This window comes from Eupeodes corollae, chromosome 1 (genome assembly GCF_945859685.1).
Source record: "Eupeodes corollae chromosome 1, idEupCoro1.1, whole genome shotgun sequence".
Lineage (NCBI taxonomy): Eukaryota > Metazoa > Arthropoda > Insecta > Diptera > Syrphidae > Eupeodes > Eupeodes corollae.
In genome coordinates this window covers 238,102,575-238,117,721 of record NC_079147.1, presented here as the reverse complement: position 1 = coordinate 238,117,721, position 15,147 = coordinate 238,102,575, and the positions used below count along the sequence as shown (strand labels likewise).

The window sequence follows — 15,147 nt, the reverse complement described above, 5'->3', positions numbered from 1 at the left end:
TCCAATTTTTAATTTTTTTTGACTCCATCTTGATCAAAATATTTGCAAAGGGTTCACGCCTTTAGAATTTTTCTTCTACCATCAGTTTCAATTTACGAGAAAGCATACTGAAAGGATTGTGTTTTGAACAACTTATTGTTCAAAGGTTAACATATAACAAAGCTGCGATTTTTATTATATTTACTCGTAGCAATTTACTCAGCGACTCCAAATTTTTAAAACTTCTTTTTCGTTTTGCCATCTATAAAATAGATACAAAATTAGACTTCCGAAAATGTCTAAATACTGCCAGAAAATAAACAAAACAAAGACGGACCTTTTAATTGGATTTCCCAACTGTAGACTGGACCATTCCATCAACTGCTCTTATAAGATAAATTAGGTACACATTGCTAAAAATGGTTTTAAAATTTTACTAAATGATTAAAGCTTTACGCCATTGTTTTCATACGTTTTCCTAAGCTTGTTCGTTGTAAAAATGTTTTTCTCTTTTTTTTAAGGGATTGCTAACACTTGCAATGTTCGGTGTAAAAATGTTTTTCTCTTTTTTTTAAGGGATTGTCAATACTTTATTACATAACGACCTAGAGTTTGGGGTACTAAAAGCTACTAAAAAATGCAAACCCACAGTGAATGTTTCGATCAATGTTAAATTTATAAAATTTCAAAAGTTTAAGGAGCTCTCGATTTTAATTATGGGCATTTAGAAAGATTAAATATTCCAGCTTAAAAAAATCAAAACAATTTATATCCGATCACTTAACGTGGAGCGTAGACATCATCTGTATGTAAAAATACCAAAGAATATTCTTCCCAACACTGTGACCAATAAAATAAAATAAATAAAAATAAAATTCAAAGGATTAGAAATTATAAAAGGAATTGCAAGGATGATGACTATGAAATTAGGATTAAGGAAATTGGCATTCGCTTTGCTATGTACAAAAAGCGTTTAATGTACAGAGAATATATATATAACTATATATATATAGGCATACGGTCCATAACAAAACAAACCATATTCAGTTCCAGGATAGAAATTCTCTTCCTGATCTGTGTGCCAGGATACAACGCTGACAAAGTCAGCTACAAACGATGGAATATCGCATTTCAGTATTGCTGAATTGCCTCGAATCACAAATGCTTTGTGAATGTCCTCCTCGTAATATTGTGAGACAACTGCAACAATATCGATAAGATAACTCAGTTGGAAGGATATAAAATTTTAACAGGAAAAATAAAAACAAGTATAAGTTTAAATTTTTACATTGAAGGTTTAGATTTCACTTACAACAAAAAGAAAAAGGAAGAAGAAAATAAATAAAAACTAACTCTAGGAAGGATTTTTGGGAATTGGTTTTAAGGGCAAGGCATGCACAAGCTCATATCATCTTCCTTATTTTTTATTCTCTCTCTAGAACTATAAACTTCAAACCAAAAGCATGACGTCGTCGTGTCGGCCGGTCGATTGTTGTTATCGAATGTCGACCTAAACGATAGATTTGTGTTTATGTATAAAAATGTCGAACCATATTCAGAGCCAGGAACATAATTTTCATCGCCATCGTCTGTGTGCCAGGATACAACTTCAACAAAATCAGCAACAAAAGATGGGATCAGACATTTAATTACGGCTGCATTACCACGAATGACATGTTCCTTGTTGACGTCTGCTTCATAATATTGCGCAACAACTATTTTTTTTATATATTGGACAAAAGGGAATAGATAAAGTAAATAACTTAGTAAAAAACAAAAATAGGAACAGAAAGGGTACCTATTTAAATGGAAATGAAGGACTTTTTTGTATGTACTACGTAGACGTGGAGGAATTTTTAACAAAACAAAAAGAATCGACGCAGCTGATAAGACAGAAGAAAAGGATTCAAGTAGTTTTCGATCCAATTAAGAAGACGACACAACAATGAGGAGTATTTGACAGACTTTTGAGCTTTAAAGATAATTAAGTATATTTACCCTTTAACTTTTTCGAGGCTTCTCGTTCTAAGACTTTAAATTTATAGAAATTATTAATTAATGCATTTAGAATTGGAAGTTCCGTTCAACAAACATTTTTTTTTCGGATTCCGAACCAACGCCAGTCAATATAAGGATTACAAACTTCTTTGAGACAGAAAGTCATCTGAAACGCACATATCTAAAGATGGCATCAATTCACCTCACACAACATACACACATTGAAACCTGAGACTTAATACCAACGAATTGTTTAAGTTATTTTGAGAAAATATCATGACAGTGTTCAGAAAGTATGAAAACTAGAAGTTTGCATTTTTTAGAATTGCGTAACTTTGTATCGATAATAAGAGCAAATTTATTAACTGAGCAGCTGTCATATTTTGACCTTTGACAAATAAGAACTACGGCATTGCAAAAATGCTGACAAATTATAATAGTAGTAGTAGGTACCAGTGGCATGATGTTTAATGCGTAGGGCTGTGTTGTCAGATTTTTTGAGTTCAATCACAGCCTATGACACCTCGGGTAAAAAATCACAGTGGTCGCATTCACAAAGCTATTGGCTACGTAGTCAAGGGATTCTGATTGGCTAAATCTAACAACAAAAATAGTTGAAATTTCTCCTACCGAGGTAGTGAACAAATTTCGGCTGCAAAGTTAGTGCACACTGGTTTTGACGTTTCACAATCAGCTGCTCGTTAAGGACACAAGAATTCAAAATGAAATGAATCTTTCGGTATTTAAATACAAATATAAATCAATTATATTATACCTTCTATTTGGTTTTATTGAATTTAAAAAGAAAAAAACTATTTAGAGTTCTGAAAACACAAATATTTTTTATTTAATATATTTGTATTTGTCATTAATATGACAGTTCCGGTTTGAATAGCTTTATAGTGCAATTTTGTATTCACAAAGCTAGTTGCATTTTGACAACGAAGTCACTAGCTTTGTGAATGCGCCCAATCAAAGTGAACGAATTTGATAGCTCGAAAGCTGTCACAACAAAAATGTGATAGTAATTTTTAACAAATATGTCAGTTTTGTTGATAAATGACAGTCAAAATAATCAATTTTGATCTACATATGTATGCTGATAGTCAAATCAGATACCAAAAAAGCTGTCACAACGAAAACAACAACAAAATGTGATAGTCATACAAATATGTAGTTTCTGAATAGATCTACCAGTCGCTTAAAAAAAAGGAATCGAAAATTTTGTCGGTTACTTTTTTTAGGTACAAAAACACATTCATGTGACAGCAACAATGAATTGTGACAATTCTAATATGAAATTGTCCAATTTAATTGAATTGAACTACACAGACGGATAACTGAGTGATAGTCAGTTTTTCTATTAAAAATATGATAGTCAACTGTCACCTTAGTCCATTCCATTCCAGAGCTTACACACGCTTACACAAACACCTAAAAACTGTTCCCAGTTTCCTTTATTCCGTTAAAAACAATATTCTTGATACCGACAAAGTTACAACATTCGAAAAAAAGCAGGAATCTTATCACAAGATATCCAATTTGTTACATTTATTTAGATATTTTATAGAAACCACTTGAAAATTTCAACATTGCAACAATGAATTTTGACAACTCTTATTGGAAATCGTTCAATCGAATTGACGAAAGCTCGATGATAGTCACTTATCAACTTCACTGATTTTAACCCTCAAGTTTTTACACGGTCACTGGCTGAATTGAGTTGAATAAACTTATACTGATGAAAACTCGGTGATAGTCATTTATCACCTTAGTATATTTCAACTTTCAAGTTTGTACATGAAAACCGGCTCTTGCGAGGAATTGACAATGTCTCCTAAACTGATTCTTATGATACAAATTGTTTTCTTGACATAACTCGTACAAACGAATGATTGAAAGTTGTGAACCACTAGGCTCTGTACCTATGCTCCTTAACGCAGTCCATAAAATGATCACATCGTTAAGAAATGAAACAACTGATTTCTATGTTATCACCTCACGATATTTTCAATTTCCAAATTATTCTGACTATAACATCCATTGGAAAGTAATAAATTGAACTGTCAATCTTCTGTCACAAGAAATCAAAAATTAAAAAAAGTATTTAAAAAAAATAAAATCCTTGAGTGAATTCAGGAGTTGCACCGACTTCGTCGGTAAGCAACTACCGTTCTAGTTGATGAAATGCTTGCATATAAAAACGAGTCGAACTATATTATCCCGGATTGAAGCCTCTTCGGCTTCCTAAATATCTTAGGACAAGCTAGCTGGCAAGTGGATAAAATATGATTGAATTGATTAAAACGATGTTACAATCCAGAAACCAAATATTAAAATTGATTACACTGAATACTGAACAGCTGATTCAATTTCATCAAAAAATTATCTCAATGACAGATTTCCGTCAGAAAATTGTAAATGTAAATGGATTTCAATCATTGAATTTTATTAAATGACATTTTCAATGATAGCGGAGCTTGTCTTTCTGAACTGAGTCCAAACACACGAAGCAATTTGTGTCGGTTTCGTTTCTTTATGGTCAGTTTACAGTCATTAAATTAATAAAATTTGGCTGCTAATTTCAATAAAAAACAAATCGTAATTTATTAAAGAACAAACAGTGAATAATCATTTTTTCGTTCATTTGTGCCCAAAACCCAAAAAAATGAGAGGCCAATTATAGGTTAGCACCGATCCGCAAAAATTGTCAGGTAATTTAAAGAAAAAATCTTAAACAAAGGCCTTTTCAACGAATGAAAAAAACAAAGTGTCATCTAATAATACATTTTTCTGTGCCAAATTTAAGATGAACATAAAGAAGGTTTGCCTTGTGTCCATAAAGGTAGCTACTACGTCCCAACAGAGCTGTGTTCGTTAACCACCCTGATGAGTGCGGTAATTTACGCCAAAAAGCAAAACAAAAAAATTAAGTAAACTCATTAAAATTGTTACAAGTCACGACAATTACAATGCTTTTTTTTGTCTTTATTTTTAGCTACTTTTGTCTATCATACTTTTAAGGTATACTTAACCGAGTTCTAGAATTAACGAGATGTCATTTCTTTCGAAATGTAACTAATTCAGCTAAGCGTTTGTTGGGTGGGTCGTGGGTTCTATATTCGTTAGTGTTTGCTTCTGTCAGTATTTTTGTTCTACCACCATTCTATTCCCCACAGTATACATATAATTATAGCCAAGCCAAGGCGTGGAGATGAAGGTTGAGGTGGAGGTGGAATCGAGGGAGGAATACCTATGAGTATAATGTCGTATATAGAAGAAGACAATGACTTCCGGAAGATGTTAGCAAATAAAAAAGATTTAACATAGTTTAATGTTAATTTTTAATTAACAACTCGCATGACACGACTTAGAGCGTGGGTAATTTATGAATATAAGTTTGCTATTTAGCTATTTCTTACGAGTATATGTAAAAATTTGTAATTAAAAAATGAAAAATAAGAAGAGAATCTTAAAGAATAGAAGATAAAAATAGTGAAATTAGAGGAAGGTTGTAATCACTTGAGACGAGTATGTAGGATGTAATGTGTCTAGATAAAAGAACACTGAACATTGTTTGCATTCAAGATGTGAGTATTACATTGCATAATTGGGTAAGTAATTGCTTGATCTAAGGAATTAAAAAATAAATATTTTCTCATCACAACACAGAATGTGAGCAGAATAAAAATTAATATCACTTTCTTTGTTTACAGAAAGTTTTCTGCGATGACGTGTGGATAATTTGACAGTTAAATTCTTTCCCTCCAGGACTAGGAAGTTAGCAAAATTAACTGCCATGGTCATGGGATTGGCTTTAATGAAAAGTGTTTTCAATTTTTTGCAAACCAATGTTTTTAGTGTTCCTTAGTCGCTTGAACTAAGTAGCACAAATTATTGTCAGATATCAGAATTGAAATAAATCTACATAAATATCAACCATTCGTGTGAAACTTATAATTTTGTGTGAAAATATTGTCGGAAACCTCATTGTCAGCTAGGCTTAGACGACAATTTCAAACTGTCATATGTCGTTCTTTAAGACTTTTGACGTTTACCAGCAGTTTGTTTATAACAAATCCTATGCATTACCGCACTACCGAATGAGATAATCACCTGTCAATGAAATTTAGGACTTTAAAATAAAATCTGCCACCCTGATTAAAGGACTATTCACATGACAGTGTCCAACGAATAAACAAATATTCGTGCATTATGACATTTGTTGCACATGCTTTGTTTTTATTCGTCATTACAGATGAACAAAAAAGGATAAAATACAATTGCACATGAGAGCGAACAGCGAACAAACGTGATTTTAAACATTTCAAAAAATCAATTTCAAAGAAAAACTCATTTAAATTATAAGAATTGACATTTATGTTAGTATAATAAAATTTTTCATTTTGTTCCCTATGACAAGACAATTTTGTAAAAACAATTTCGCAGTATCGAATTGCAGTGTGGGTGCTACGAGTTGTCAAACTCTAGTCGCGTTCCACATACAATGCACACTGCAACGAATAAATTGCTCACGCTTAACTTAACCTCAAAGTATGTTAGGGTAATTATAAATTGACAATTCGTCGCTATCAGTCAAAAGTCAAAATATGCGAACATCCACAGTTCTCAGTTCGCAGTTCGTAGCTCATGTGCAAGATGCTTTATAGGCTAAAGACCGAACGGATTGTGGATTACATGTGGAACGCGAATTTAGTTTGACAGTTCTTACAATCAGATTAACATTCGTGAATTTTACAAATCGGTTTGAATAAGGCTCTAAACTTAGATATTGATTTTGATGTTTGTATTTGTATACAAGTAGATGTCACGTAGTTGAGTAGTTGAATTGAAATGAAGGGCGTCCAGTAAAAGGTTTCGTTTAGAATAGGCCGCTATTTGACTTTTGAAGCTTTTATTGACAAATAAAATTACGCCATTTCTAAAAATGCAGAGATAGACGCTTTTAGCCGTGTTTTTATTCTCAACATACAATTTTTAATAGTTCTACTTTCTTTCTATCAAACCAGATAAACTGCCCTCATTATTTCATTATTTTCAGCATTTAAACAAATTATTACTGTCATCTTAATGCATATTTTTTTTAAATTTGCTATTAAAATGGAATTGTTACTGTTTGAAAAAAATTAAGCAAGTTAAGTAGTTAAGATAAAATGAGAAAACAGAACATACGAACCAATAAAAAAAATTATAAATATTAATTCAACAAAGATGAGAAAATAAAAAACTAAATATAACCAACCGCAACACTCACTGATGACAGCAACGAACGACACATCTCATATGAGGACAGAAAAATGACAAAGAGTCGCGTGGGAAACATCATCATAAACCATGTATACGTTTGATGATGGACTTCGTCTACTGTTACTGTTTGTTCCTCCAAAGTATGGTAGATATCTACAAAGTGTCATCACTTTTGATGGCAATGACGAGGATGATGATGATGATGATGATGATGGGATGGTGTCGCAGTCGTTTAATTCTTCTTAATTGGATCGAAATGAATGCATTGTATTCTGTTTTCATTTAGGTGCGGTATATATGTATCCCGTTACATTGTACAAAATCAATTTAATAATTCACCACAAAACTGCGACCAGACAGACATGACACAGAGGAGAAAGATAACAAAATACCAGCTCCAAACCATTATTGCGTGGAAACGAAATAACTCATACTCCAAATCCAAACAGAAAAATCAAATCAAAAATGAAAAACGAAAAACCCAACGGCGCTCGGTGGCAAAATGATGCGAGATGAAAACTTCTGCAACAAAAATAAAAATAGCCCCGGATTTCTATTGTCTGAAATCTTTTTTTTTCTTTCTCACTCACTCTCTCTTTCTTTCTCGCTCTCTAGAACAATGACAACTTACCGGCTCTAACGTGAACATCTCGTGAAATTATCGATCCAAATTGATTTCTTGCCAAACACGCATAAACCTGGGCATGAACTTCCTGGCGGTAGTCTTCGGCACGGAACGGTGGGAATACCAATTTGCCGTCAGATGACACTTGCCGCAAACCAGGAACGTCACCAACCGCTGTACCGTCACTTCGGATCCAAATTATTTCGGGCAAGGGGTTTCCGCTGGCTTTGCATTCAACTTCGGCACCGGTTGAATTGGAGAAATCGATTCGGTTGGTTGGTTCTTTGAGGAAAGCGGGTCCTTTTTGGTCGGCATCTGGGGGATTGCCGGCGTTACCTGGAAATTAAAACAAAGCACAAAAAAGTGTGAGTAATCTAAATAAAATGATGATGGTTTATGTGGGTTTAGGGAATGAAAAAAAAAAACATAAATCAGAATAAATTCATATATTTTTGTATAAGTTTATAAATGTTTGGGTCAATAAACTGACATAAGTTTTGTAGGAGGAGGGCTCTTTGTTAGCGCGCTTTAAAAGAAAGACAGTCACAGAAGATGGGCGTGGGAATCTTATTTTACTACAGCTACATACGTAGGTTCCTTGAATATTAGTTTTTTTATTTTCGTTTAAATTAGATTTGAACGTTTTCTGACTAAATGCCACTTTATTTAAAGAACATCATAATTAACTCAATGCTAATTTATTATTTTTTTTTTAAATAAGTTAAACGTAAGTATTAACAGGTAAAAATATGTGAGAACTATTTAGGAAGCTTTTATTAACATTAGTTTAAGTTATTATTTTTTTTTTTGTATTCTCAATAATCCCTGTATTTATTTAAGTTGGCTTTATTTTCATATTTTGTTGGGCGCCAATTTAATATTTAACGCACTCGCTTGCTTTCCGCTATTGGCCAAAAGGAGCTATTGTTTCAAAATCAATCAAAATAAATTATTTTCAAGTCACGTAAAGTTAAAAAATACGTTCATTCAAAATAAGGTTAATAGAATTGATCATTTGTCAAACATTTTTTTTTTAAATTGCTTTTGTTTTTCGCGAAAGTTTGCTTGCAGATTAAACATGAAATCTCAAAAAGTGCAGCAAACAGTAAAAGATGTAAGCTTTCGCTTAAAAACGAAAAATGCTTAAAACACAAACTACTTATCTACGAACATGCCCTCGAAAGTTATGGCTGAATCATAAACACGCTTTAGCTTTGGCTTCGCCTGATGTTTCCGAGTTCAGCTATAGGAATTCAATGCATGCTATCACAATGGACCTTCGACCTCACGTTTCATTTGACAATCGTAGGGAAAAGTACGTAATGTAACGTAATGTGACTTAAAACGGAAGCTCTAGTTCAATTATCTGAACATTTGCTTTGTCTGACAGCTCAACAGCTGTTAAAAAAATGTCAATAATGTCTTTGGACGGATGAAATAATAGAAATGTTATTCAAAGTAACCTCGAAGCAGGCCCACCGTAACGCAGAGGAAGCTGAAGCGTGTTAGTGATTCTGCCATTATCAACAACAACATTTATGTTGTCGAGCTAATGTCAAAATTCTTTACGCAATTCGATCGTTTGTAATACGTGTACAATCATACTTCACTACGAATATCTGTGCCAATAACGCACCTAATATCGCAGTAAAGTATTCTCAGTTTTTCTATGACAAGTTTGAATGCTCTTGAGAACTTAATGGCTGAAACACAAACACGCTTCAGCTTCGGCTTCGCCTGGCGTTTACGAGTTCAGCCATAGGAATTCAATGCATGCTATCACAATGGAGCTTCGACCTCACGTTTCGTTTGACAATCGTAAGGAAAAGAACGTAATGTAACGTAATGTGACTCTAAACGGAAGCTCTAGTTCAATTATCTGAACATTTGCTTTGTCTGACAGCTCATCAGCTTTAAAAAAATGTCAACAAACAAAATATTTGCTCTTTGGAGGGATGAAATAATAGAAATGTCATTCAAAGCAACCTCGAAGAAGGGTAACGCAGACGAAGCTGAAGCGTGTATGTGTTTCAGCCATAAACATTAAACTCCGAAACAAAGATGAATGGACATCAGTAAACAACAAAATCTGTAAGGGAATCTATTAAAATGACATTCCATATTATGTCAGAGGTTTAACAAAATCTGCGAGTGAATCTATAAAAATGACATTCCTGATTATGTCAGAGGTTTGTAAATTACACTCCTACTGTCACAGCTAAAAACTGGCAATTAGAATAGCTTAATAATTTATTTCAATGATTTCATAATTGAGAAAAGACTGCGCCTTAATAATCAATGCAAAAAAATCTTATATAGAAAACTGTCAATTCCGCTAAAATAACAATAAGTTCATAACATTTCCTTAGCTTGTTGATTGAACTTTTCAAAATGAAATCATTGATAAAACAAAAAAATTAAACAATACTCAAAAAGTAACTTTGACTTTTATGTAGCCGTTACCAATTATATCTTGCAGCCATTATAGTCGATCGTGTGGCACATTTATGGACTTTAAATAGCCTACGTCTGGTTGCTGACATGTGGTCTGCTGTAATAATTTATTTTTTGCTTAATGAAACCCAACATGAAGTCAATTTATCTTAAATAAAAACAAAAAATTAAATAGCGTTTCCACAGAAAATGTCAATTTTGTGGTAAACATTGCCATGTGAGGGATAAACGCAGGCTCGCCTCGCGGTATCGTTCTTTAAACGTAGTCACGCAGAGTCACCCTTTTTCTTGGAGAACGAAATTTATATAAAAATGGTTAATCTATTAATTAATGCCGAAAAGCATGCGCATATACCAGATACATACGCACGATCGGAACAGATAGACCGTTTCTATCTAACAACCTACGAAGTACCAACCGACGCACGACCGTGTCGACAACGGCGACATCCGACGACGACATAAATAAAAGTTTTACACATGAAATTGAATCATTAATGAAAATTGAAAAGTAAATTGTTGTTGTTTTGCGCGCCACGCCACACTGCTTCGCCATTCACTGATGATGCCGGCCGCCACCGCCATCGCTTTGCTGCAGTAGCGTTACTTCGTTGGCGCGTTGGCGTTCAAATAGTTGATGGAACTTGGACACACGGTGTTTTTAATCAGTGGTCACAGACATTTACGGTTTGTTGATTTGATTTTGTCGCTAACTTTACTAACTTGAAACATAGGCGGACAAAACTATGTATCAATAAAATGTCATGCCCGAAATGTCATCAAGTGGAAATGCATATAAATCGACCATAGATGGCGATTGCAACTTCCGTTTTGATTGTTGGAATTTTTCTTATTTTGTTTTATAAATTATATGCCTATGTACATATTCCTGTTGTTTTTATTCTATTTTGTCTCTTAGTTCTATATAGGTTCTACGCATGAGTGACACATGAAACGGGAATTTAAATTTGAATGTGAGTTGAAGGATTATGTTCTTGCATTGTTTAGGGTTGTATTCATCTGGATACAATTGATTTCATTATATGTAATATCATATTCATCTAAATCATTAGACTGGAACTACACTCAAAATGACCAAAACTATCTAGGTTCTATAAATTAAATAGCCAGATAATGGCACTGATAGTTGATAGGTGACAGTTGACGTACAAAAATTGATGGGTATGACAGAGGTACGCATATGAAATTACAGGATATTTTACAGATTATTTTTTTGAAATTGCTGCAAGTTTATGCGAGATATTTTTCTCAAGCAAACTGGAGTTTTTACATAAATTGGCAGTTTCTATTTCTAAGATTTCTGAAAGTTCTTTCAATCAGATTGACAGAGCAGAAGAATGAAATATAAACACAATTCACTTTTCATTCTTACCAAACAATCAAAATTTCTTTCATCCCCTTTGTAGATTCTTGAGAAATCGAATCATACGATTCTCATTACCTATCAGATTTCTGACAGCAAAAGTGCGAAATTTGTATCCGATCTCACAGAAATATAAACTGGCCAAATCTCTCTTATTTCCCATACGTCAAATTTAAAAACTATAAATACAGGCTGTCAAAATAATTAAATAAAAACATATTTCCAAGCTCTATTTTTCAAGTTTGTCTCAATAAATAAAAAATACATCCTTTACAGGTCATCGTTTCCTAGATTATCGAGACAAAATAAGGAATGAAATTTAATTAAATTCTTTAAAAACGTTTTGCAATGCAATAATTGTCACATTCTTTGTGCTTCCTCTACTAAATGCTTTGTTTATGCATTTATATCCTCTCATATTCTATACATTCTTAGTAAATGCTGTGTGCACTGCAGTAAGTAACGCCTAGCAACACAATTATTGCCAAAAGATACGTTTCCCATTTTGCTCCAAAATATATGTACTATAAACGAAAACTGACAGAAAAAAAATATAACATCTTTATGTTAAAAAATTCCCATCATCATCATCTGAATCCGCAGACAACGAAGAAGCATCCCCATCGTAAATGTCCCTTCCCTGGGTTTGGTATTTTTAGTTTGCGAGACACCAAAATCTCAATTTAATGTTAAAAACTTATTTTCAGTCTCTCACAGTTTAGTTCAATTTACAGAGTATTTTCATTTCAAGTCTCAACTTCCACCATAACAATTACACTACCGCTCTGCAAACGAGACAGAGGCACACAGACCCCGACCATTATAATATCACACCATTCCCCAAGTTGAAGAAAATCCATGGATTCGTGCAATGACATTGTGTCACTTCAAAGTGTCAGGGAGTAAGCATGCATGGCAATGGTATTATTTTATTTGTTAGGGCAAAAGGGGCGCTGGTTTTATATCTTTTAATTTCTATTCATATAAACGAACATACCTACTACTGTTTGGGGTCATAAATAAAAAATGAATACGAAAAAATACGTTTCATTTTGTATCCAAAACAAGAAAAAATTAGTATAAGAATGAGAACCCTTGTTGTATCTTTTCGATGCACAATCGTGTTGTACGTACAGTGTACATGGACAGTACAACTTCAATTCTTCATAGACAAACGAAAAAATACCCTTAAATCGATTTGTTGTGACTGCACCGAGGCAAATCGAATGGTATAGTGGGACAAAACCGTTGTTGGAGTGGTATTAAAACCAACCCATATAGCCAATAGACTAATACACATAGTCCATGTTAATCGTTTCGTTCGGTTTCGTGGTGTAGAAATGGCATTTGACAGTTTTTGTCACAGCCAACGTAAATTCTTGTTTTCGTTATGAGTTGTCAAAATCAATAACAATTTATTTCTACTTGAAGGAATTTTACAAAATGCTTCGTTTCGTTCAGTTTCGTTGAACAGAAATGAATCATATATTTAATATTCCATTTGATAGTTTTTGTCAAAGCCAGCGTCCATATTTGTTGTACTTATGAGATGTCAAAATCAATTGCAGTTTTGTTTTTAATTAAAGGAATTTTAGAGATATCCTTCGTTTCGTCGGGTAGAAATGGCTCGTATATTTAGTATGACATTTGACAGTTCTCATCACGGCCAGCGTTCATATTTGTTGTCCTTATGAGATGTCAAAATCAATTGCAGTTTTGTTTTTAATTAAAGGAATTTTAGAGAAATCCTTCGTTTCGTCGAGAAGAAATTGCTCGTATATTTAATATGACATTTGACAGTTCTCATCACGGCCAGCGTCCATACTTGTTGCCCTCATGAGTTGTCAAAATCAATAACAATTGTTTTTACTTTGAAGGAATTTTACAAAATGCTTCGTTTCGTTCAGTTTCCTTGAGCAGAAATGTCTCATACATTTAATATGGCATTTGATAGTTTTTGTCAAAGTCAGCGTCCGTATTTGTTGTCCTTATGAGATGTCAAAATCAATTACAATTTTGTTTTTATTTAAAAGAATTTTATAAAAATTCTTCATTTCTTCGAGTAGAAATGGCATTTGACAGTACTCCCATACTTGTTGTCCTTATGAGTTGTCAAAATCAATTACAATTTTGTTTTTACTTTGAAGGAATTTTACAAAATGCTTCGTTTCGTTCAGTTTCGTTGAACAGAAATGACTCATATATTTAATATTCCATTTGATTGAATTTTACAAAATGCTTCTTTTCGTTCAGTTTCCTTGAGCAGAAATGTCTCATACATTTAATAAGGCATTTGATAGTTTTTGTCAAAGTCAGCGTCCATATTTGTTGTCCTTATCAAACCTCAAAATCAATTACAATTTTGTTTTTATTTAAAAGAATTTTATGAAAATTCTTCATTTCTTCGAGTAGAAATGGCTCGTATATTTAATATGACATTTGACAGTTCTCATCACGGCTAGCTTCCATACTTGTTGTTCTTATGAGTTGTCAAAATCAATTACAATTTTGTTTTTACTTGAACAAATTTTACAAATTGCTTCGTTTCGTTCAATTTCGTTGAGCAGAAACGTCTCATATATTTAATATAGCATTTAATAGTTTTCGTCAAAGCCAGCGTCTATATTTTATTTCCTTATGAGATGTCAAAATCTCTTACAAGAATTTTACAAAATGCTTCGTTTCGTTCAGTCTCGTTAAGCAGAAATGTCTCATATATTTATAATAAGGAATTTTATAGTTTTCGTCAAAGCCAGCGTTTATATTTGTTGTAATTATAAGATGTCAAAATGAATTACAATTTTGTTTTTGCTTTAAGGAAATTTTAGAAAAATCCTTCGTTTCGTTCAGTTTGTCTAGTAGAAATGGCTCATATATTCAGTATGGCATTTGACAGTTCTCATCATGGCCAGCGTCCATACTTTTTGGCCTTATGAGTTGTCAAAATCAATTACAATTTCGTTTTTACTTTAAAGGTAATTTACTTCTTGCTTCATTAGATTTTGGTTGTATTTAAGACCAAATTTTAAAGTTATTTTTTAATGAGGTTGAAATAAGACTGAGTATCGTTTGAACCACTATGTACTGTACAGTGTTGACATCAAAAAATCGAAAAAATCTATATTCAGAAGTTAGAAACTCGTTTAGCTTTTATTTGTCAATCAAATACAGCATGACACATTGGTTAGCCCTGAAAATGTTTTTCTTATCGAATACATTTTTGACAGATCGCTCCTATCACCAAAATAAAGTAAGCACAATTAAAATACTGTTGTATGATCTTGTAAATTGACAACTGTCACAATGCTTCCGACAGGTTCCCCTCTATCTAAACTTATCCCAAATATTAATGTTTTGTTCTTTTCCAAAACATTCCAACTCTGTTCTATAAATTGTTCCAATGTAATGAACACAAAATACAAAAGTTCTATTCCTGTCT

The 15,147-nt window shown here is 32.9% G+C and overlaps 1 protein-coding gene across 24 annotated transcripts in view; it reads right to left on the bottom strand.

Moving 5' to 3' along the window:
* The window catches only part of LOC129941495 (cell adhesion molecule Dscam2), a 259,928-nt gene that overhangs the window by 152,736 nt on the left and 92,045 nt on the right, over positions 1–15,147 (bottom strand). For 22 of the 24 annotated variants that reach the window (XM_056050163.1, XM_056050158.1, XM_056050143.1 and 19 more), the window contains exon 3: positions 7,877–8,206. In XM_056050163.1, coding sequence (XP_055906138.1) covers positions 7,877–8,206 — 330 coding nt within the window. Of the gene's footprint in view, positions 1–1,017; positions 1,180–1,529; positions 1,695–7,876; positions 8,207–15,147 lie in introns of all 24 variants that reach the window. The other 2 variants (XM_056050146.1, XM_056050154.1) reach the window with 2 other exon arrangements.